Source organism: Fusarium oxysporum, chromosome 5 (genome assembly GCF_000149955.1).
Source record: "Fusarium oxysporum f. sp. lycopersici 4287 chromosome 5, whole genome shotgun sequence".
NCBI classification, from domain to species: domain Eukaryota; kingdom Fungi; phylum Ascomycota; class Sordariomycetes; order Hypocreales; family Nectriaceae; genus Fusarium; species Fusarium oxysporum.
In genome coordinates, this window is record NC_030990.1 from 342,471 (window position 1) to 365,144 (window position 22,674).

General features: G+C 49.9%; 6 protein-coding genes across 7 annotated transcripts in view; 3 read left to right on the plus strand and 3 right to left on the minus strand.

Annotated features, from left to right (window-relative positions):
• Positions 1–677: 677 nt before the first annotated feature.
• On the minus strand, positions 678–12,939 carry FOXG_15296 (uncharacterized protein; the record flags this gene model as incomplete). The annotated part of the gene is made up of 10 exons (XM_018395383.1): positions 678–3,502; positions 3,565–5,391; positions 5,438–6,135; positions 6,183–8,412; positions 8,465–8,685; positions 8,735–10,715; positions 10,766–10,885; positions 10,935–11,573; positions 11,623–12,258; positions 12,309–12,939. The coding sequence occupies 10 exons, from the start codon at positions 12,937–12,939 to the stop codon at positions 678–680; spliced, it is 11,808 nt and encodes a 3,935-aa protein (XP_018255231.1).
• Positions 12,940–13,350: 411 nt separating this feature from the next.
• Positions 13,351–14,910, plus strand: FOXG_15297 (uncharacterized protein). The gene has a single exon (XM_018395384.1). The coding sequence runs from the start codon at positions 13,507–13,509 to the stop codon at positions 14,626–14,628; it is 1,122 nt and encodes a 373-aa protein (XP_018255232.1). The 5' UTR covers positions 13,351–13,506; the 3' UTR covers positions 14,629–14,910.
• A 330-nt stretch (positions 14,911–15,240) lies between these two features.
• FOXG_15298 (uncharacterized protein) lies at positions 15,241–16,465 on the plus strand. The gene has a single exon (XM_018395385.1). It carries the CDS (start codon positions 15,348–15,350, stop codon positions 16,413–16,415), a length of 1,068 nt encoding a protein of 355 aa, XP_018255233.1. The 5' UTR covers positions 15,241–15,347; the 3' UTR covers positions 16,416–16,465.
• Positions 16,466–17,500: 1,035 nt separating this feature from the next.
• FOXG_15299 (uncharacterized protein) lies at positions 17,501–19,207 on the minus strand. Its single transcript, XM_018395386.1, has one exon. The coding sequence runs from the start codon at positions 18,717–18,719 to the stop codon at positions 17,610–17,612; it is 1,110 nt and encodes a 369-aa protein (XP_018255234.1). The 5' UTR covers positions 18,720–19,207; the 3' UTR covers positions 17,501–17,609.
• Positions 18,833–19,479, plus strand: FOXG_21880 (uncharacterized protein). The gene has a single exon (XM_018402254.1). It carries the CDS (start codon positions 19,097–19,099, stop codon positions 19,400–19,402), a length of 306 nt encoding a protein of 101 aa, XP_018255235.1. The 5' UTR covers positions 18,833–19,096; the 3' UTR covers positions 19,403–19,479.
• A 1,152-nt stretch (positions 19,480–20,631) lies between these two features.
• The window catches only part of FOXG_15300 (uncharacterized protein), a gene marked incomplete at both ends in the record, with an annotated part of 2,882 nt that continues 839 nt past the window's right edge, over positions 20,632–22,674 (minus strand). Inside the window, 5 exons of one of the 2 annotated variants that reach the window (XM_018395388.1) lie at positions 20,868–20,917; positions 20,974–21,105; positions 21,178–22,132; positions 22,182–22,520; positions 22,669–22,673. In XM_018395388.1, coding sequence (XP_018255237.1) covers positions 20,868–20,917; positions 20,974–21,105; positions 21,178–22,132; positions 22,182–22,520; positions 22,669–22,673 — 1,481 coding nt within the window. Of the gene's footprint in view, positions 20,918–20,973; positions 22,133–22,181; positions 22,521–22,668; position 22,674 lie in introns of both variants that reach the window. The other variant, XM_018395387.1, reaches the window with a different exon arrangement.

Sequence of the window (22,674 nt, forward strand, 5' to 3'; positions counted from 1 at the left end):
GAAGCCCACAGATCCAAAGAATGATAAGCCAACGAATCACCTACAACTGGCAAAGCGCTCAATGGCAAAGAATGATCAACCGACCAACCATCCGCAGCTGGCAAAGCGATCGATGACAGGTCATGATAAGCCAACTGACCACCCGAAACTGGCAAGACGTACGATCGAAAAGCCTAGCAAGCCGATTATTCACCCAAACTGGTAAAGCGCTCGATGCATGAGCCCTTCGTTAATGAATCTCTCGCTTAACGTGAGATAGCTCTTTTTCACGCAGTGAGTGCTCAACGGTTAAGATGTTGACATGACTAACAAAACTACCTGACTATTTTCAAGGTGTAGGGGGAATCAGAGCGGTGCTAGCGGGGATGAACTTCATGTTCAAGTACAAGGAAAGACCTATGATTAGGTTGGTGTTGGATACCGTGCGCTCGTCAAGCAGCGGTTGTGAAGTAGTGGATGGCCTGTGTGATTCTGGCGAGTGTTATTATTCGACGTCGTACTTTTTAAACAAGTCTCTCTTATAAGATAGCGGCCTGGATGCTTTTATTTGGGGAAAATTCACATAATCGTACTTTATGAAACACGGTTCTTTGCGAACTTGATCTGTAATGAACTGTTGCAATCTGATTATGTATTTAATCTAACAAATAAAGTAAAATCCAGAGGCAGAGACCCAATCAACGCCTTGAAACCAAGTGACCCTCGCCTGAACCCATGATCAAATCCTGAGACGCAAGGAAATAAGAAAAACCAGCTTTCTTCGCCTTACCAAACCAGTCTAAGATAGAAATACTAGGAAGTTTGTTTAAAGTATCGTCAGCACGCACAACAGCTGCGAAATCCTCCACGAAAGCACGTTGATGTGCTTCATGTTGCACAATGTTGTATCCTTCTCCACCAGCACTCGAGCTCAGGACAGAGTCCTGGATGGCCATGACAATGTCGCCAATTGGCAGTACATCCACTGAGCCGGTGACTCCTTCGAAAGATGGTCGGACGCCAAGGGACTTGACGATGCTGATGAGTTCGTTGATGATTGAGGCTTGATCTGCCTTGGTTTGCGACGTGCTGCTCACGGTGGGACGGTGGGTGTAGACGGGAAGGCCAATTGAACCAGCTGCGTTTTGCAGGAATGTCTCCGAAGCCCACTTTGTAGCCACGTAACCATCACTACCATCAGTCGGTGGTGTCAGACCATCTCCATCATACGTCTTCACAGCCCCAGATGATAGAAAGTGCAACGGGATCGAGCGGCCAGAAGAAGCGGCGAATCTGACTAACTCTTTCACGGAGTCCACATTATCTGGTCTGAGAACTTCGTATCTGTCCCAGAAAGACCGATTAGCCGCAGAGTGAATGATCACATCTGTTTCCTCAGCAAGACGAGAGTAAGTCGATGCAGAAAGACCTAGGTTAGGTTTCGACACGTCGCTTTCGATGACTCTGACTTTGGTGCTGGAGCTAGTACTAAGCTTCTCGTTGTTCACGGACCGCACCAGGCAATGGACTCGTGTGACTCGAGAGTCATTGACAAGCGCTGGCAGAAAATGACGACCGAGGTATCCCGCCGAGCCAGTCAGGAGCACCGTGATGTCCTTCGTCTTCCTGACTGGGCGCAGCGTCGCAGCACCTCGAACATCATCTGGCAGCGCAGTCTCTCTGTCCCAATCAATAACGCCAACAGATCCGCAGTTCTCAAGAACAACAGCCATAGCACCAAGCGTACTAGCTCCCATAAGCGCAACAAGTTTAGGCGCTGTCTCAAAAGTCTGCCTCAACAAAGCCTGCAGCTTCACCAGCAGAATAGAGTTGCCTCCAATGAGGAAGAAGTCAGACTCGGGAGAAAGAGAACCAGGATCGAGAGGCAAGACTCGACGCCAAAGCTCGCCCAATCTTTGTTCAGCGATGGTCAAAGCGCCAGAGTCGTGAGAATCGGAGACCTGGACAGGCATTTCTTGAATGGCCTTTCTGTCTATCTTGAGATGGGCGGTTCGTGGGATGTCGGCGAGGATCTGGAAGGCGGAAGGGCTCATGTAGGGAGGAAGAGGAAGTGTTTGACGAAGAGCTTTCATGATACTTTCTCGATTATGCTCAGGGAACTCGGGAGCAAAAACAACATGGGCTGCTAGGTAACGACCTTCCTCACTACCTCGGAGAGTTACGACTGCGTGAGAGAGTGCGCCAGCAGAGTGACTGATGATAGTCTTTTCCACTTCATCTAATTCAACGCGGAAACCACGAAGTTTGATCATGTTGCTGCCTTCAAGACGACCGTCGCAGAACAGCAAACCATCGTGGCATAGACGCCCACGATCTCCACTGCGGTATACCTTTCCACTAGTTCCGAAGAAGGTATCGGGCAAGAACTTGTCTTTGGTGGAGTCAGGCATGTTGAGATAACCAGAGACGATACATGGACCACCGAGGACAATCTCACCCTGCACACCAAGAGGAACAGGCCGCATCTTCTCATCGACGATGCAGACTGAAAAACCAGGCATGGGATAACCTGCGGGAAGGGGGTCAGGAAGCTCAGGGTCCGTGTACTTGAGGTCGATGCGATGTGAGAGGATTGTCGTCTCAGCTGGCCCATATCCGTTGAAGACGTGAAGGTTCGCCAAGTTCAAGGTTCCGAACTCGCGGGCTAGTTTGTGGCTCATCGCCTCGCCGCCAGAGAAAGCGTACTTCCACGAAGTGCATTGTCGTAGAGTACTGGTACTGTATCGCAGCCACAAATCATACTCAGAAGGTGTGGCAGTAGTGTAAGTAACGCCCTCTTTGACCATGATCTTGCTGATCTCATCGGGATCACCTCTCTTACTCGCAGGCACGATGCAGAGGCAGCCACCGTTCGCCAAGGCAGCCATGGTCTGATCAAGTGAAAAGTCAAAGCTGAACGGACTCTGCTGCAGGACCACGAGATTCTCATCAGGTTTGGAGAAGGTCTTGCTTGAGACTTCGGCGTAGGACATGAGATTGGTATGCGTCATCATGAGACCCTTGGGTTCACCAGTAGAGCCGCTAGTGAAGAGAATAACAGCAAGGGATCCAGTCTTAGCGCGGTTCGGCTCCTTGAACTCCTGATCGACCAACTTGGATAGTTGAAGCTTGGTGATGAACTTGGCACCAATGAGCTCAACCTTGTCATCAGTCGTGTGATCCGTGATGATAAGCGAAGGCCGAGAGGCTTTGACGATGCTAGTCAAACGAGGGATGGAGTTGCGTAGATCGAGAGGAACGTAGACTGCCCCAGCTTTGAAGATGGCGAGAAGAGAGCAGATCCAGTTGGAGGAGGGTTCTTGGAAGACTCCGACTACTGTGCCTTGCGTAGTCCCAGAGTAGACGAGAGCCTGAGCAATGGAATCGATCCGCTTGCCCATTTGCTCATACGTGAGCACAGTGCCGTTGCCGTCCTTGAGAGCGACTTTGGTAGCGTTGGCCTGGATGATCTGGTCGATGTGATGACTGATGGTTGAATGCCACTTTGGTAGGAACTCGGGTGCTGGTATAATAGTCAGTGTTCCCTGCCGGGCATCGCATAGCTTGGAGATGGAAGTGACTTACCTTTTCCGGCATCTAACGCAACCTGGAGATCATCCTTCGACCAAGCCGGCGCAGCATCAGCAGCCTTGTTAGTTCCTTGGACCATGTACTCCAGCACACTCAAATACGACCGAAGAAGAAGAGCAGTGTGCTCCTCAGAGTAAAGCTGCTTCTGAAGTCTCATACTCAAAAGAGTATCCGTGGTGATGTTCTCCGTAACCTCCAAAGCAATGTCATATCCCGTGCCAGCATTATGCCACTTCTCACCATGGAGTTTGCAACCTCCCCACGACGAACGCTCCTGAACAACTTGTCTATAGTCCATGAATACCTGGAAGATAGGCGTGTACTTATCAGATCTCGGAACGTTCAACTCTCGAAGAAGAACATCGAATGGCAGCTGGGAGTGTTGAAGTGCTCCGTATGCTGTGTCGCGGGCAGTCTGGATGATTGAGCTGAGTTGAGTACCGCGCCTCTTTCGTTGGAAGCGTAGAGGGAGGAGGTTCAAGAAGAAGCCGAGACTACCCATGAACTTCTTGTCGCCGCGGTTGGCGTCAGCGATACCGATGAAGACTTCCTCTGCGCTGGGGAGAAGTGTGAAGAGAAGAAGTTCCAAGGCCGCGAGGTAGACGTGGAATGAAGTTGAGCGATTGACGCGAGCGAGTTGTCGAACCTTAGTAGCGAGTTCTAGATCAATACTCATCTTAGCCTCATGTTGAGAATAGTCGTTAGCGAACTGTCTCGCAGGCGTGAGAGCGAAGGGGAAAAGTCCGACAGGCGTGAACTCTTTGGGGAAGCTTCGTCGATAGTACTCAATAGACTTGGTGAGATCGCCGTTCGCATACATCTGTCGTTGCTGAAGTGCAAAAGATCGATACTGTGACTCAACTGGAAGAGAAGGGATCGTGTGTTTTGTGTAAGCAACTTCAAGGTCCTTGAAGAACACACTGAAGCTGTATCCGTCAATGTAAATGTGATGCATACCCAACAAAAGAAAATGAACATTATCCGATAACGACAGTAAAGTGATCTTGACTCCTTCACCACCACTCAAATCCCACTCCTTATCATGAAGCTTCTTCAACTCCATCTCAGCTTCTCCCTCATCAACGACTTTCTTCGTCGTCAACTTTAGATCCGCCGGGTTAATACCCTGCAAAGGCGTCCTCTCATCACCATCATCACCCCAAAAGAACCTCGTCCTCAAAATCTCATGACGTTCCGCAACAAGATTCACAGCCTTCTCTAAAGCCTGCACGCGAATCTGGCCCGTGAGCTTTAACATGACGGCCATGTTGAACGCCTTCTTGTTGACGAGGTAATCGTTTAGAAACCAGAAGCCTGCTTGACCGTAGGACATGATGCTGGACAGCTCGTTAGGAAAGGTCTTTAGGGGAGTGGAGTTGTCCGTACTGTCTTCCGCTTTGGCAGGTTCTTGGCTTTCCATTGATGTCAAGGGTGTGTCTATTGGTGAGCGGGAGGAGTCTGAGCCAGTTTGCTGCTTACTCTCGTCGCTTGTGCCGTGGGAGCTCTCGGGTGGTGTGACACGGGCTGTTTGGAGGACGGGCTTAGTGGGTTGGGTTGTTGGTGCGCTGCCGGCTTCGAGGGACGATACGTCAAGGATGGAGTCGGAAATAAGGTCGAGGGACTCTTCGACGAGGTCGGGAACGGACATTCCGCCGAGGATCTTGAGGACGGGAATGTCGACGTCGAGTTCTTTGATGAACCAGGAGCGGACTTCGACAGCCATCAGAGAGTCAACACCTTGTTCGACTAGAGTGACCTTTTCGTTGATGATCTCATCTGGTCCAACAGCCAAAACACGTCGAAGTCGTACAATGAAGGAATCTTATAAGGTCAGCAATGATCACTCGAGTTAGTGAAGAAAACATACCTTTGATGATAGCTACAGCATCGGCTTTGGTCTTGACATCAGCCAACTGCACCCTAACAGGCACAGTAGATGTCTTCCCAGTATAGGCCTGCGTATCCAAACGCTCCATAAGGAAGTGACCAAACTTGACATCCTTCAAGTACTGATCACTAGCCTGAGCATCAGTGTAGATAGGCGTAACACCCGTCACAAGCTCACAAACCTCATCGCACTCCGGCCTTCCAAGAACAATAGCCTCAGCAAACAACTTCTGTAGATCTTGCTCAGACATAGGCTTGTAACCCATCTTGATGAAAGTATCCTCACTAAGGTCCTCAGCCCTCTCGACGTAGCCAAGACCAATGATGGAACTGATGTCAATGGATGAAGCGGCGACACCGCGCTTCTTACGCTGTGCTGCGAGGGCATTCATGAACATGTTGCCAGCGATGTAATTACTCTGACCACTGTTGCCCATGACGGCGGTGGTGGAGGAGAAGAAGATGAAGAAGTCGAGGGGGGTGTCGTAGAACATCTCATCGAGGAGTTGGGAGCCGAGGACCTTGGGGCTTAGGACCTTCATGAAGTCTTCGTAGGGCATATTTTCGAAGAGTGCGTCTCGAAGAACCATGGCGCCGTTGACGACACCTGCGATGGGAGGAAGTGTCTTTTGGATGGTGTCAACGCATGCGTGTAGTGAGTCGCGATTGGTAACGTCCCTGGAGATGTCAGTATCAGATACTATGATGGTGAAATGTGTACTTACATCGGAAGAGCCTTGACTGTAGCACACATGGTAGCCATTTCGTCAAGGAAGTGTTGAGAAACATTAGGACGACGACTGGTAAGAACAATATTTCGAGCTCCCTGCTCAACCATCCACTTGCAAAGAGACTGACCAAGTTCACCAGATAGACCGATGAGAAGGAATGTTCTGTCAGCCTGAAAGATCCTTCCGTCGTCGATAGGGCGAATCGAGGCTTTGACGGAAGAGTCTTTGCTGTCAACGACGGCAAAGCGGACTTCAGCTGCACTGACACCAGAGATGTCCTTGAGGGAGATCAAGCTTGCGTCAATTGCTGTGCTAGAGAGCGACTTGGCCTCATAGAAAGCTTTGTTGAATACAATGGAAACGTCTTCCTTGGACACGGATTGGCGAATCACCTTGCCTGACTCGAAGAGTCGCTCTGCATTGATGGTCTCGCAGTAGCGGGGAAGGCATGCAGAGATGGCTCGGCCAGTCTCCTTCGCATTGACATCCTGCGATAGGTTGATGAACTTAGTGGCTGACCCGGGGATAGATGCCTTGATGACTCGCTCAGGCAAGTAACTGTCGATATACTGCCATCCCTTTGTGTTTGCCTTGTCGGACGTAGTTAAGAAGACAGTGACGGATGATTCCTTGGCGAGACCCTCCAAGGCGGAAGCAAGGTGAGAAGGAGCATCATGAACGACAAGAGTCTCCTCGGTGGCCACATGCTTCAGGATGCTAGAGGCAATCAAGAAGGCTGAGACGTTGGCTAGCGTATCAACTGCATCGAGCTCTCCAAGAGGAATGCACCAGTCCGCTGGGACGGAAACAGGAGACTCAGCAATGTGAGTGGCAGCGAGAAGTCTCTCACTAGAAACTGTGTCGATTCCAACGCAAGCCATCAGACTGACACCGGGAGTAACGTTGACAGTAGCAGGCGAGAAATGCGTGATGCGAATGGTCTTCATTTTAGCAGCGAACGGCAGCTCCCGGGGAATATGAAGGGGCGAAGCATGCTGAACCTCCCACTTGTCCTCATTCTCTGCGAAAATAACCCTGTCAGTCTCAAGATTAGCATCCTTGACGACATTGCGACGCTCAGCGTTGTATCGCGCGTTTCCAGACTCGTAGGGATACAGTCGTGGAACGATACTGGTGTCATCGTCAATGTAGATCTCAGGTTCCAAAGACCAGAGCAGCTCTTCTGAGCGAAGTTCCTTGGACCACTTGTCCAGTAGCTCTAGTCTGAGAAGATGGTCTGCGATGAGCTCTGGAGTGCGGTCCGTCATGGCCTTGATGTCGAGAGCTTGGAGAGTGATGTTGGGGTACTCGAAGCGCATGCAACGACCAACTCCGGTGGTCATGTAGGAGTGAGGATTCTCATCTCGAGCACCAGAAGTAACCCAGAGGATACTTCCACCCTGTTTCCAAAGTGTCTTCAGAGCATCCAGCTTGCCGGAGGTCATGTTGGCGAACAACGGCTCATCGAGTTCAGTGAGAGACACAACAGTGCAAGAGTCTGCAAGACCGCTGGTGTTGAGCTCCTCAATCGAGTTGAAGCGCGCGATGCTGGCGTACTTCGGCTTGAGACGTCGAGAAATCTGCTCGCACATCCTATGAACCTTGAGTGTTTCTCCACCAACGATAGCGAGCTCCGTAGACTTGGTCTCAGGAAGATCGGAAAGGTGGCTCAGAGGCGATCGAAGAATCTCAACACGCTCATCAAGAGCCTGAGCACAGAAGACATGACCAGGAAGGATCTTGTGAACAGGCGGCGTCGTAGTGTCAATACCACCAAAACCACACTTCCAAAGCAAAGAATCCCACTGCGGCAGCGTAAGGGTAGGACCCCAGCGTCGACCATGCTCTGCACCGAGCCACCAACCAGGAAGACTACCCATAGGTAAACCGACTCGTAAACAGTCGTTGTTGACCGTCTCAAGAATTATGAGGAAACCGCCGGGCTTGAGGAAACTTCTGACATGCTTCATCATATCCTCTAGCTCGAGGGTGGCGTGCAGGACGTTGGAGGCGATCACGAGATCATATGTTCCTTCGGTGAAGCCTTGAGAACCAGGACTGATGTTCATGTCGAAGGTTTTGAAAATCATGCGGTCGGCAAAGTCTTGGAAGCGATCTTGCGCTGTGTCGAAGAAACCGCCTGAGACGTCGGTGTAGGTGTATGTTGAGAAGGCTGAGCCGAGACGGGGGAGGATCTCTCGGGTTGAACCACCGGTTCCGGCACCTAAGTCATGTTAGTATGATCGAACACTGGGTGTAGGGAGGAATGTTCGTACCAATCTCGAGGATGTTCATGCGAGGATATCGATGGGCAATCTGAGCTGTCATGTGCGCGATGTACTTGTTCACCAGATCAAGACCAAAGCCTTCCTCGTAAACATCGTCAAGCATACCGTCCTTTGTCATGTGTTCAAGGATGTTACCGCTTTCGCGAATGACTTGAGGAAGGTTTTCGCCAACAGATTCGAGAAGACGGACGTCAACACGTTCATAGTGCCTGGTGCTTAGTTAGCCATACGTATTGTAACACCTGACGGTAAACTTACTTCTTCAAGATGTTTTGAATGTCTTCATGTGTATCTTTCTGAGCGCTAGATGGGATGTGGGGGTTGCGCCCGTCAATGACCTGAGGGACAACATGAGCTGCCCAGTCCACAAGGTGTCGGTAGTGAGGAAGAGTGTTGGCCTTCTCCTCGGGCGTGATAGTCTCAACCAGCCGACGAAGGTAGTAGAAAGCAATGCGCTCAGAGTCAAGTGCCATCTTGTAGTCCTCATCTCGGAAAGAATACTCAGCAGCAGTGAGTTCACCATCGGGGCTGGCAAGCCTATAGTCAAAGCGGGAGAACAAAACAGCATCGTTCTCTGGAGTAGCAGGTGAGAAAGGAACGAGCTCCATGCCCTCAATCTGAAGAAACGTATCTCCAGTCTCTTCAGAAAGCAAGTTTAGCTCAACGATGACCTTGGAAGCCTTCCTCTCCTCAATAGCGACAGACTGATACTGGAAGCTCTTCTGCTTTCCGATACCAGCGGAGGTGAAGTAGGGGTTGATCACGATGGAGCGGAAACTGGTTGGCAAGTGAAGAGCCCACATGCGCTCATCACCTGGACAGCAGAACGCGGCGAAAGTAGTCTGGAGAGAAGTATCCAGCATACCGGGATGAACGAGAAGCTGGTCTTCCCACTCAGAACCAGACTGATCCTCAAGGGTACCTGTAGCAAAGTTTGCCTTCCTGCGGATGCTGGTGGTACCGTGGAAGGGCCAGGAGTAGTTGTATCCGAGGCGACCGAGGAAGTCGTAGAATCTGTCGACTTCAACTTCACGAAGATTGAAGTCATCGACCTTGATGTTGGGGAGTTCGTGGGCAGTCGGTACAGAGAGGGAAGCCTTGACATGAGCAGTTGCGTTCAGAACCATGCTTGTAGTGTGATTCTGAGGAAGGCCGGAGTAGCATGAGAACTCAGCTTCTATCTCCTTTTCAGAACGGCTGATGATTCTTAGATCAAACATCGACTCAACGCTTGCGTCATCATCGCTAAACGCAAGAGCTCGGCCGATGCGGAGGTCCTCAATCGTGACAAGGCCCAAATTTGACTCTGCAATGATGTTCACGGCCTCAACAGCCATAGAGATATATCCAGTAGCTGGGAAGATGATCTGACCCTGAATCTGATGACCATGCAGCCAAGGAATCTCTTTGGGGTTCAGAACGTTGCGCCACTGAATCGTCTGCGATGTCTCGCGATCATGGCATCGTCTGCCTAGAATGGGATGAGGAGCTTCCTGCATGCTGTTGTACCAACCTGATACCCTCGACATCGACATGAACTGTCTTGCGTGATCGAAGGGATAGTTGGGAAGGTCATGGATAAAAGACGGAACAGTCTTGGAGTCGGATGCGACCTTCTCGAAGCGCTCGAAAGTAACTGATCCTGCGCCGAGTTGAGTCCAGATGAAGCCAAGGCCGTTGGAAAACTGCTGAATATCGTCCTTTCCACGACCCAAGACACCAGAGTAAGGAGGGCGGTCTCCGATCATGTCTTCCAGAGTATCAAGGCAGGGAGTCTTGAGCACTGGATGAGGACCAACTTCGATGATCAGATCGTACGGACCACCTTCCTGCCAAGCATGCTCCACAGCAGGAGAGAATAAGACTGCGCTGGTCATGTTATCGACCCAGTACTGGGGAGTTAGTAGCTCAGCTGTCATTACTTGACCATCGTGAACACTTGAGTACCACTTTGTCGCAGTAGGAGTAGCACTCTCAATCTGACAGCTCTCCATGGCCTCGAGGTATGGTTTGGCACAGGGAAGGACGTGAGACGAGTGATAAGCTGTGTCGACCTTCAGTTGACGAGCAAACTTACCCTCATCCTTGAAGGTCTCGATAGCTTCGACGATAGCATCCTCGTCGCCGGAGAGGGTGATACTGGAAGAGGAGTTCCTGGCAGCGACTTGGATTCGGCCTTGGAAGGCATCTAGTTCGCAGAACTCTGATGCATCGTCGAAGGTAGTTCCGACAGCCATCACTGAGCAGTTATGTTAGTGAGCTTCTTGTGGAGGGTTTGCATTTACTTACTAGCGCCCTTGCAACCGTTGGGAGATTGCGCGAGCTTAGCGTAGAGACCTCTGTAGTAAGCGACTCGGATGGCATCTCGTGCTGTAAGAAGGCCAGCCGCATAAGCAGCTCCAATCTCACCTGATCTCTCTGTTAGTATTTGAAATCGCAATTAGGAGGGTTCACAAACCAGAAGAATGACCAACGACGCCGGAAAGCTCAACACCAGCCTGTCGGAGGAGATCAACCAAGACAACCTGAACAGCCGTACACAAAGGCTGAGAAATAGCAGCCTCAGCGATCCTCGAAGACTTGGCATCTGCAATAATCATCTCCCGCAGAGCCCAAGAAGGTCGATCATCTTTAGGAAGGCTTGACAGCGCCTCGTCAAGCTCGGAAAAGCGTTTTGACGCAAATGCAGACTCCTCTAGAAGTCTTGCGCCCATGCGTGGCCATTGAGCCCCTTGACCTGTAAAGACACCCATGATCTTGGGAGAAGCCTTGGTGACCTGGCGCACACCGATGGTACTAGATTGCTCGCCGTTCTCTATGGCGTCGAGTTGGGTGTAGGCATCCTCGACGTCGGAGGCAGTGATGGCGACGCGGTAGGCGAGGGTGGAGCGTCGTGTTTGTAGAGTGTATGCGAGGTCTTTCAGTGACAGCTCAGGGTTGGACTTGAGATAACCTGAGTAGGAGGAGAGTAGAGATCGTAGGGATGACTCGGATGAAGCGGAAAATGTCAATGGGCTGAACAGTGGACCAGGGGCACTATCTGTATTGCCAGGCTCGTAAGCTTCGATGATAGCATGAGCATTGGTACCACCAAAGCCTAAAGTCTTGTCAGCAATCACATCAAGTCGTAAGTAAAAGATTCTCACCAAAGCTGTTAATGCTAGCTCGTCGAGGTTGTCCCTTCTTTGTCTCAGGCCAAGCAATAGCCTTAGTCGGAACCTCCAAGTTATCATAAAACGGCTTAATCTTGGGATTCAAAACATCAAAGTGCATATTCGGCGGAATAGTCTTATTCTGAATCGCAAGCGCCGTCCCGATCAAACTCGCAAGACCAGCCGTGCCCTCGGTATGACCCAGCACAGTCTTGATCGACCCAACGTAAAGCTTATCATCCTTGACATCCGAGTAGAAAGCACGATAGATAGCTTCAGCTTCACGGGGATCACCAGCAGGTGTACCTGTACCATGAGCGTGGAAGAACTGAGGGCGGTCTTCGGGCTTGTTGATGTCGAGACCGGCGCGGGCGTATGTGCTGCGGATGAGGTCTGCTTGGGCTGTGGCGCTGGGCATGGTGAGACCCGGGGTGCGACCGTCTTGGTTGACGCCTGTGGCGCGGATGATGCAGTCGATGTGGTCGTTGTCGCGAATTGCGGCGCTGAGAGGCTTGAGGACGACGGCGGCGATACCTTCGCCTCGGGCGTAGCCGTTTACGTCTTGATCCCACATTTTGGACCTACCTGATGGGGAAAGCATAGATAGCTTGCTCTCAGCGACATACATACCTAGTTGGTCAGTCATTCATCACTTCAATGTCTAGGTTTGGGACTCATACCTGGGGTAAGGATCAGATTGGCTCCAGCTGCGATGGCAACTTCAGACTCTCCACTTCTCAAAGTCTGAATAGCCTGATGAACAGCGACCAAACTCGACGAACAAGCCGTATCAATCGTCATAGACGGGCCATGCCAGTCGAAAAAGTATGAAATACGATTCGACATGATACTTCTCGCCATACCTGTAGCACCATACTGCGGAAACACTTCCAAATCACGGGTGATAATCCCACTCCAATCATCACACATAACACCAACATAAACAGCAGTAGGCGACCCACGCAGCCCCTCAATAGTCTGCCCAGAAGCACAAAGGCCCTGATACACAACCTCCATGAGGAGTCTCTGCTGGGGATCAATAGCTTCAGCCTCGCCGGGCTGGATATTGAAGAAGTTGTTGTCAAACCTAGCGGGGTCCTCGTTGAGGAAGTACGAGTGGCGCACGTTTGTGGTGCCGTGGTGCTTGGAGTCGGCGTGGTAGAATGCATCGGCGTTGTAGCGGTTGGAGGGGACTTTGGTAAGCAGGTCGCGGGGGGACTTGAGGAGATCCCAGAGTTTGGAGGGGGAGGAAGAGTCTCCGGGGAAGCGGCATGCGCTGCCGATGACGGCAATTGGCTCGTTGTCAGACATGATTGAAGGAGTTGGAAAGATGGTGGGAGACGATGATAGTCTCTTTGTGCAATGTTGAGATTGATCGAGCAATTGACCAGTTGAGTTTGTGTTTTTACTTGGATAGAGCAAAGTGCTGTTCCTTATATCAAGGACACAGAGACTTACGATGCCGATGCCGGTGTTATTCGGTTCCGCTGCTTGGCCATTAGACACAAACACTGAGCCTCATGATAACGACATATTCCTTGATTGGTGATACACTTGTTCCGAATGAATAGAATTGCTCTGTTGAATGATTCCAACGAATCCTTCTCGGACAATTTCGGTGGCGGAACAGCAGAACAGCATGCGACGTAAGCATGCCATGTTGGCCGGACTTTTTCGGTTTGTTTGAGAGGCGACCGAATGCAGACAAATCTGACCAAATTACTGAGAAATCCATTCACAGAGTCGATCAAGTATACAGAGTCTCGAGAGCCCGGCCTTGTTCCACATCACATCCGTAGTGGTCTTGACCTCCATCCTCGACACCTGTCATTACCACCGCACAGTTCTTTTCCTCAATCCGCTTTCTCTTGACTCAAAATGTCTGACAAGACTGTATCTCATCTTAATATCGAGACATCGATATCCCCAGAAACAATTCCTGCTTCACCCTACATCCCCGGCTCAGGCAATGTCTTCCCCAAGTTCGTTGATGCAATCTCACAAACGGGCTGGGAGCTCTGGTACTTTGACGGTGTTTCCAAAGATGACCAGTCAGCTATTTCGATTGGCATCAACAGAAGTGCTGAGGGTCTGAAGCACGGAGGCTTCAAAGTTCAGATCTTTACGATCTGGCCTGATGGACATACCTGGCACCGTGATCTGTACTTCCCAGAGTCTATCGTCACTTCTAAAGATGGACATATCACCGGTCTTTGGAAGGATGTAGATAGCGGAGGCAAAGTCTCATTCTCTGTGACTGGAGACTGCTCTTTGACTATGTTGGCCTTTACTGTGCCTGGTGTTGTTGATGGCACCATGCAACTGGAAGCTCTACCTGGAGACTCAGGTCTCGACACCAATCCTGAGCTAGGTCCTTCTGTACACTATGTTCGTCCCATGGGAAGAGCCGCTGTCAAAGCAGAGCTATCTCTCTTCTCTGAAGACAGCGCAACATCCGAGCTATTCGTCCTCGGTCCATCTGCAAACGGCGGCATGGACCGCGTCTGGACACTATACACCTGGCCCCAAATCATGACAGAGTCATACTACCTCCGCGCCCAAGTCGGGCCCTACGCAATGCAAATAATGCGAATTTTCTCTGAACCCGAAACCGGCTGCAAACCATACACAATGGCAAGACTCTACCGCGACGACAAGCTCGTCTGCGCAGCAAATCAAGTTCTTACCTACGAAGAGCAGGATTTCTCCCAAGACTCTTTGATCTTGAGTAAGCGAAACGACGCGACTTCTGATGATGTAGTCACAGGTGCGTATCGCGACAGGAACATTGGGTATATAGTTGAGTTCGTTGCGAAGGGAACGGGTGGGCAACGATGGATGTTTCAGGTTGATCATGAGCATATTTTCTGGAATTATCCTACCAGCGCGCCTGGGCCTGAAGGGACCGGTAACACGGGATTTGTTGAGTCGGTTATTGGGGGTGCGGATGAGGAGGCGTACTTTGGGATTGGAACCGGAGGTCAGTGTCAATTGAGCTAGAGATTTAAGTTGGGCTATTTTTAGTGGGAATGTCAGGGTTAGATGCACTGTGGATCACTTTAGCCGCTGTGATTTGCCAAGGACTTGGCTGGACGTAGGGGAGTCATTTACCCGTGCTTAAGTGACTTGGATGAGACCTTGGCGGGACCAAAGCAGTGGGGAGCAGTGGACAGTTCAGGGTATGGCAAAATTATGATATTCAGTATTGCACTGACGCGTTGTAAAAATACATGTCTTCCCTCTCTTTCACCTTTTCAGTATTTTCACGATGTTCAATGAATGGTTTTGTTCATTTTCACAGTGATTAAATTTCCTCATCTTAATCTATGGTAAAGTGACCTTGTTCCGTGGTGAGAGTCTCGTTTCTATCTAGCTGTTCGTTGATCATCAATCCGTACATGTCCGAGCAAACAATTATCCAACCTCAATTCCAACAGGTGATACGATCGTGGCGATTGAACACCTTGAAAAATCATATCATTTAATTCTCTTATCAAGAAACCAAAATTCCGACTTTGTTAAATTTGTTCTCGGACTTTTTCGGTATGCGACGATAATGCGGCGCCTGCCGAACCGTTTCGGGGCCCAACTTGCGAGATTGGTGCAGTCGCGGAATATGACAAATACATGTCTTTTGATGTCCTCATCATGTCGAATCAAGAAAATCTCACTGAAAACCAACTTTGCACTTAATCATTTTCTCTTGTTACCCCGTCAACATGGTTCAACGTCTCCAAACAGCCCTGGTTGGCACTCCAGAGGGAGGCATTCGCCTCTCCAAGACAGAGCCAGTCCCCGATATCACTGGTGATTCAGTCCTGATTAAAACAAAAGCTGTGTCAGTAAATCCCGTCGACACAAAGATGATCGGGCCCTACGTCACGCCCGGCGCAGTCGCAGGCTTTGACTTTGCAGGTGTCGTAGAACAGGTTGGACCTGAAGCGACCAAGTGCGATATCCATGTTGGAGATCGTGTTTGTACTGCTATCATGGGGATGAATCCTCTTGACCCTCATGTTGGTGCTTTTTCTGAGTACACAGCTGCTGTGGAGTGGATTCTGTTGAAGATCCCGCCTCATCTTAGCTTCGAGGAGGGTGCTTCTCTGGGCATCAGCTTCATGACCACTGGCCTAGCCTTGTTCAAGAGTCTAGGTCTGCCTGGCAACCCCCTTGAACCAACCACTGAGCCAATACCAGTCTTGGTGTACGGCGGTTCGTCAGCCACTGGAACCGCAGCTGTTCAGCTCGTCAAACTTGCAGGCTTTGAGCCCATCGCAACATGTTCGCCCCGCAACTTTGACCTCGTCAAGTCATACGGCGCCAGCGCTGTTTTTGACTACCAAGACCCCAACTGCACCTCTGATATCAGAAAGTACACCAAGAACAAGATCAAGTATGCTCTGGACTGCATCTCTACGACGTCAAGCATGCAGTTCTGCTACCAAGCCATCGGTCGCGCTGGCGGTAAATACACTGCTCTGGAGCCATATTCAGAAGCTGTGGCCAGAACGCGCAAGGTTGTCAAACCAGACTGGATCATGGGGCCGCAGATGCTGGGAAAGGAGATTCGTTGGCCGGAGCCTCATTGGAGACCTGCTAATGCTGAGATGGGAGACTTTGGTGTTTATTGGACGGCTGTTCTACGGAAACTTCTTGATAAGGGGCTGATTAGACCTCATCCTATTGTTTTCAAGCAAGGTGGTCTCCCAGAGGTCCTTGGTGGTATTGAAGATATCAGAGAGAAGAGGATATCTGGAAAGAAACTTGTATTCCAAATTGAGACTTGAATTACACAATATAGCTCTAGTTTTAACTTGACACTTCTCTCTCATCTCGCACCGCCATGCTCATATCCTCTTTCCCAACGCCATTAGCACTCGACTGCCAAGTCATGAAAATACCCAGCTCCACGGACGTTAAGCTTTTCTGAAACACAAGTGTCCTCTCTACACATGACACAGCGGTGATTAGCGCGTCGGAGTTACAATCGGGCTTTTTCGGTGATTTTGTAGGGTTGTATGTCAGACTTAGCATCGGAGGCCGAAAGTCCACGGGGATTGGAGGGCGTTCTTGGCAGCGGCAACATCCGTCTTGGTGACGAAAGCCTAACCGTCATCAATTCTCCGAAAGTGAGAAGTGGCTGCGGGTGGTGAGAGACTAACGATGTGAGTGAGCCGGCAGTTACGGTAAGCCGCTGGTGTCCTTCAGCCTTAGGACGTCTACTCTGGACAAGGCTGGGATCCCATGTAGACGGAGAATGATAGAGGAAGTTTCATGATTAGACGAATCATACAGCTTTCCTGTTAATGAGTCGTTTCCTATATGATCGTCTCCAGGTCAGAATTACGCCTTCAGCATTCAGTAGATACAACCAGGTTGAGGTCGCTTCAAGGAAGGGCACAGACTTAGTAAATGATGACTTGTATTACGATTGAAAAGAAGATTCTTGGTTTAAATGAGTATATGGAAAGGCTACAAATCCAACTTGGGTAATTCTTAACGTGCCAGGGGACGAAACCCTCAGATTGCTCCTTGTGGAAATTTTACATTGCATCTATACTTGGTATCGCCGGATCTTGAGATGTGTCGCCTTTCTGAGTAGTAGCTAAGATTAGCTCTGTGAGTTCCTTATCCAGCGACGGAAGTGAGATAGATAAATGTAACTAAAGATCATGAATACATAGACCGGTAATTGACCAGCGTGTGAGTTTCATGCTGGATATGGATAAGATTCTGGTTTACGAGAGTTTGTAGATTGGAAGTAGGAAGTGATGGAAGGATGATATAATGCCTTGACTGCAAAGTTAAGGTGAGAGCGCGGCATTGCACCAACTCCCAAGTCATGACCCATAATCAAATATTTACTGAATAGTGCCTCGCGAAAACTTCTGAATTTAGACTCTTTAATATGCAACCTAGATGTCTACTCTATGAAAGCCCTTCTACCTTTAGTATATTCTCTGGCGTCCAGTCCTATACTATTAAAGATTCATCTTTTCTCTGATCAACGCCTTAAGCGATCTAACCTTCATTGACAACTCTCTCATTTCCTCACACTCCTCAGTATCAGCCCTAATCGTATTTGACCTGACAACAAAATGCACCATGTAATCAGTCCAAAGCGACGTCCTCCCCAGCTCAGCGCTAAAGTCCACCCCCTCAATATCACATGTCCTCTGCCTAACAGCGCTAAGGGACCGCGGAAGACCAACGACATCTTCCACGGACTGGAACGCATCGAGAAGAACCTGAACGGCCGTGCAAATCTTGGTGCACGTTTCGTCCGCGGAGGGCAGTTCTCCGAGCTGCAAGCCCCACCTATGAGAGGCCAGCGCCGCCTGGGAAGGGTACGGAGACGGAGTTTCAGGGAGATGAGAGAGGTGGTTCTGAAAATGGGCAAATACAAGGCTGTACAGCTTGATGAGGGATGTGTAGCAGCTCAGAACGAGTAGCATCGTCGGCATGTCGACCGAAGCGGTCATGGAGGAGCTCGTGGTTGGATCTTGGGTCATTTTGATAGATGATAGTACCTCGGCATAATCAAGCATCTCTGCCGAAGGGGTTGGAGAACTTCCGTTTCCTGACGAATGGCCGTCGGAGGAGATGTTACTTTTGCCCCAGATCCAACTGAGTATGGAGCAGAAATCTTGAGATAGGCTCAATACGCGGCCAATTGGATAGTTTTGCAGCTGTTTTGTGTCAGGAACATTAGACCACGGAGACTCTTCGAGAGACTTTGAGGTCTCGTGGATCTTTGTCACAAGATTTGACAGCTGCACAATGGCATGTGGCGGAGTGTGCTCCGAAGACTCCGATATGTCCATCAAGTGCCCAGCCTCGGTCACAGGTGGTGCAATGTGATCAAAAGCAGCCGGGTACTGCGCATGATAAGTGTTTGTCGGCATAGCAGACGGCGCAAGGTCCAACATATTTAACCCTTGGCTCATCCCCAAATCCGCCCAGAAATCCCCATCACTCAGACTTGAGCCGTCACCAGCCGTGTTGATATCAATAGGCAGCGGCTCCTCTGTCTCCTGACATGCAAGCTCGTCGATCCACGGAGTCCAAGCCCCAGGTGAACCTGGGTTCATCCCAGCAAACGACGATGAGCAGACAGGCGGTGAACTCTTCTGCGGAGGCTCAAGTTCAGGTTTGGGCTTCTCGGGCTTGCTCTTATTATTGGAGCTCGCTTTGATTGGCGCGCGGACCAAAGACACATGTCACTTGTGCCCTGATGCATCTCGTGCATTTATGGGGCCCCGAGCGTGAGTTTTCTGGAGAAACAGTGCATTTGAGCTTGTGCGAGCGACATCGGTCGCAGCTGGACCGGATGGATTGGCTGTTCCGCGTTGACATTGTGTTATGATATGTTATATGCTTAACCAGAGTGTCGGTAACCGTGGGGAGAATGTTTCTGTGCTGTCAAACTTAAAACTTGGCTTTGACTCAAACGTTGCACGAACCCAACATGGGCATTGACAAAAAGGAGAATCGTTGCAGTGAAAACGTCACTGGTACCAATCAGGTCATAACGGTGTGTAACAGCAGCAGCTTTTTGTGGCCTGGCCATCAGGTATATGGGAACTCCCTATATAATTGTTCCAGAGGAGACAAAACCAGCATAGGACTTTTGCCTCTAATGTCTCAATTAATCCTTGCTCCTTGTGCTGAGAAGCTGCTTCGCAGCTTGACGATTTTCCCTCTTGAGAAGGATGCGAGGCAAGGTTTATGCATGCAGTCATGTTGGCAAAGAAAAAGGTGGTCAGCATTCTAAAGACCTCAGACCACTCTCTGACGGCAGAGCGAGGATGGCAATCCTTGGGGGAAAGGGTGCGTTAACCGAGCGCTAGAAATTTATGTATACTACATGCTTAATTTCTGTTGCGACATAAGCCTTGGATGGAAAGCTGACAGGTTACAGTTGTTGGGCTGACATATCAGAATACATAATTGCCGCCGAGTGTTTATGTAAAGATACAACCTTGGGCTGATATCATATTTACGATGAAGGATCAAACAATATGTACGTTGGTTTGTCTAATCTTTCAGCTCGTCTATTCGTAGCTGTTACTCAGACCTCTTTTGCGAAGGTTAAAATATGCTTTTGAGTTATATCCTGGTAATGATCCACCTGTCAGTACACCATCAGTTAACATGTCACGACCAATCAATCCAAAATGTGCCGTTTAAGATCATCTCTGATTCAAGGCGAAGGATGCCCTCGATTAATGTGTCTTGACACAAATTACCGCTTAAACCCCCCTCCATAACCTTGTCTTACGGAAGCAAAGTGCTCTGCCCCGATCCAATGGGGTAATCCCCATGGGTAACACGGTACTGCCGAAGTTGCATAGCATCTGAGATGGCGCTATGTGCCTTTTCATCGGCGGCGTGTGAGCTCAGTATTATCCCGCAAATGCACGCCAAGAAGCTTACGGCAGCCCGCACTCTCTGTCGTCGAGGTTGTAGTGCCAAGACGGCCAGTGACACGACGCGTACCCCTGTGGCATTCATGGGCTTAGGTCTTACGGGTACCTAGATCTGCCGCCGCTAATGGCAACTTGGTTTAGTCTTTCACAAGCAAAAGCCGGAGCCTTCTGTTCTCGAAATCTTCTCCCAGTAGAACCAGAAACTTGACTCGGACACATGAATCACTTCGGCTCCGGAATCTCCTGTTTGTCGCTTACAAGAACTGCGCCGCAGATAAGAAGATCAATTTTGATAGGCCCCTGTCCATCCATCAAGGGCTGTGCTCTACATTTCATCACCTGCAGGCGGGCCCCTCTTCATTTTTCGTGAGATGTACTTCGGCAAATAGCTCATCACATCATGAACCTGTCTGTTAATATCCCCGCTTACTCTATAACATTAATCCTTGGTTCATCACTTCCGTACTCGGTGAATAATGCGTGGGGTGACAGGACGCTTTTCCGCTGACAGCCCAGCACCTTTTCGTCATCGTCCGTTTCGGGACGGCCCGCATTCACGAGTTTCAGTGCTGAGCCAGAGGGGAAATACAGGGGTCGAATTCGCTATTAATTTTCGTATACGAACCAGGCGTCTCCAAGCTCCCACGGTAACTGTTTCTGTCGTAATGATTGGTCTCAAAAACTTGGCAATTGCTCAACAAATGGCGGAATATTGCATGTTTATCACGGAATTAACCGCTCCCACCCTTTGTAGCCAAATTAATCCTCTCAGTCTAGATTCTCATTATCCACTTCCCCTCCCAATGCATGTCATTGCAGGTTCCATGGCCATGTCAAAGACCCCATTGTATCCACCGTCTCTACAGCTCTAATTATTAAACCCTGAAAGTACATGGGACCCTCAAGGTTGACTTACCATCCATTGCTTGCCACTCATTACTCGGGGTAGCCATCGGCGCAGCCAGTAAATCATCCGCAAACGTGGCCCAGTTCGGCATCATCGTGCCATCAAGCACTGGAAACTGTGAGCCGAGACCGGCTGGAATCTCTATCACCCCACCTGTCAGCTTGAACAATGCACTGCCTTTCTTCCTCTTTAGTGAGTACCTGGTCAACGTACCTGATTGATAATCGTTGATGCTGGATGATGCATACCCCGAAGGAACACCGAATGACATGCTCGAGTCAAACCCTGAATCTGTACTTGAAGTATTGCTGACTCCAAGAACTACAGTCAATGCTTTCACAACCTTTCTCGCCTCTTTCGATGAATTACTCGACTGCAACCAAATGTCGTAAGATTTTCTGAGGGATACCAGAATGGTTTCATCCATAGGCGCTGACTCAGAAACCTGCATGCCCTCGCGTTTCGTGTTCTGCAGATAGAAACACAAGATGCTCGTAGCTAGCAAAAAGTCATGGTTGACCAATGACGAAACTCTCCACCTTTCTTGGTAGAGCTGACAGAAGGGCTGTGTTTCTTCTTGCAGCATGTGTTGGTAATCTAGAAGCTTGAGTGCTGATTCCAAGACGATGCGCTTGGAATCAGCGAAGTTTGCTGGGGGACCGAACATGAACTTTCGGTGGAGAACGATCTTTGCGCGGTAGAACAGTGTTTCTAGAACGACTTTCTGCATGATGTTCTGGGGTGAGTCTGTGATGCAGCGGGCGAAGGAGTGCCATCGGAGACAGTCTGGGATCGACTTGCGTGCTTCATCCAGTTTGTGGTCCATTCTTTCAACTTCAGTGTATGTGTACGGTCGGACATCTGCGGCAAAGTCCCAGATATATCCGACCGTTGTCATCAATCTTGCTTTGACAAGACGGTAGAGAATTGGCGTCAAGTCTGTGTCTGGCCTCGACGGGGGCATCTCAACCGTGGTCTTGTCAAAGTCACTGTCTTGAAGATTCGACGGCTCTTGCGTATCAGTCTGCCACTGTTTGATCATCCTTGGTAGCCCCATTTGAGCAGAAAGGACAAGATCCATCTCAACAAGAGTTGCCCAGACCCTTCTCCGCATCTCCGCAGCAAAAGACGACATGCCCTTGAAATGCTTCGGATCTCGATGATAGCCCTAGTGACGCGTTAGTCAGGGAATGGACACCAGAGCACCCTGATCTTACCATATGCAAGGCAATCTGAACCGTGTTCCCCGTCAGGATCCAAATGTCGATCTCCGCATCCGTGCTCGAAAACACCTCAGCGGCAATGTACAGCATAAGCGTCTCCAGCACGTAAGGACCACCTTTGGTATAGTTGCCAAGAACAAGGCATTGGCCAATCCTCAGCCTGTACGTATCCGCCATCTTCTGGAGATCTCTCTCCATGGACAGAGCCGCGGGGGACTGCACGCCAGGGTCGAGGCGGAACTTTTCGAATTGGGTTGCCAAGCACATAATGGTGAACAAAAGGCCCAACCAGAGGGGCGACACTGCAGATGGGTCATCCCAGAAGTCTTCATACTAAGGTTATAATGAGTTAGTAAGTCTGAATAAGGCGATAGGGTTGTGCTTCCGTACCTCCTTGAGAAATTGCACGCTGTGCAGCACGGCTGGGGCGCAGGGTGTCAGCATGGGTGGTTGCACGATAACATTGGATGACAAGACTAACCGGGCG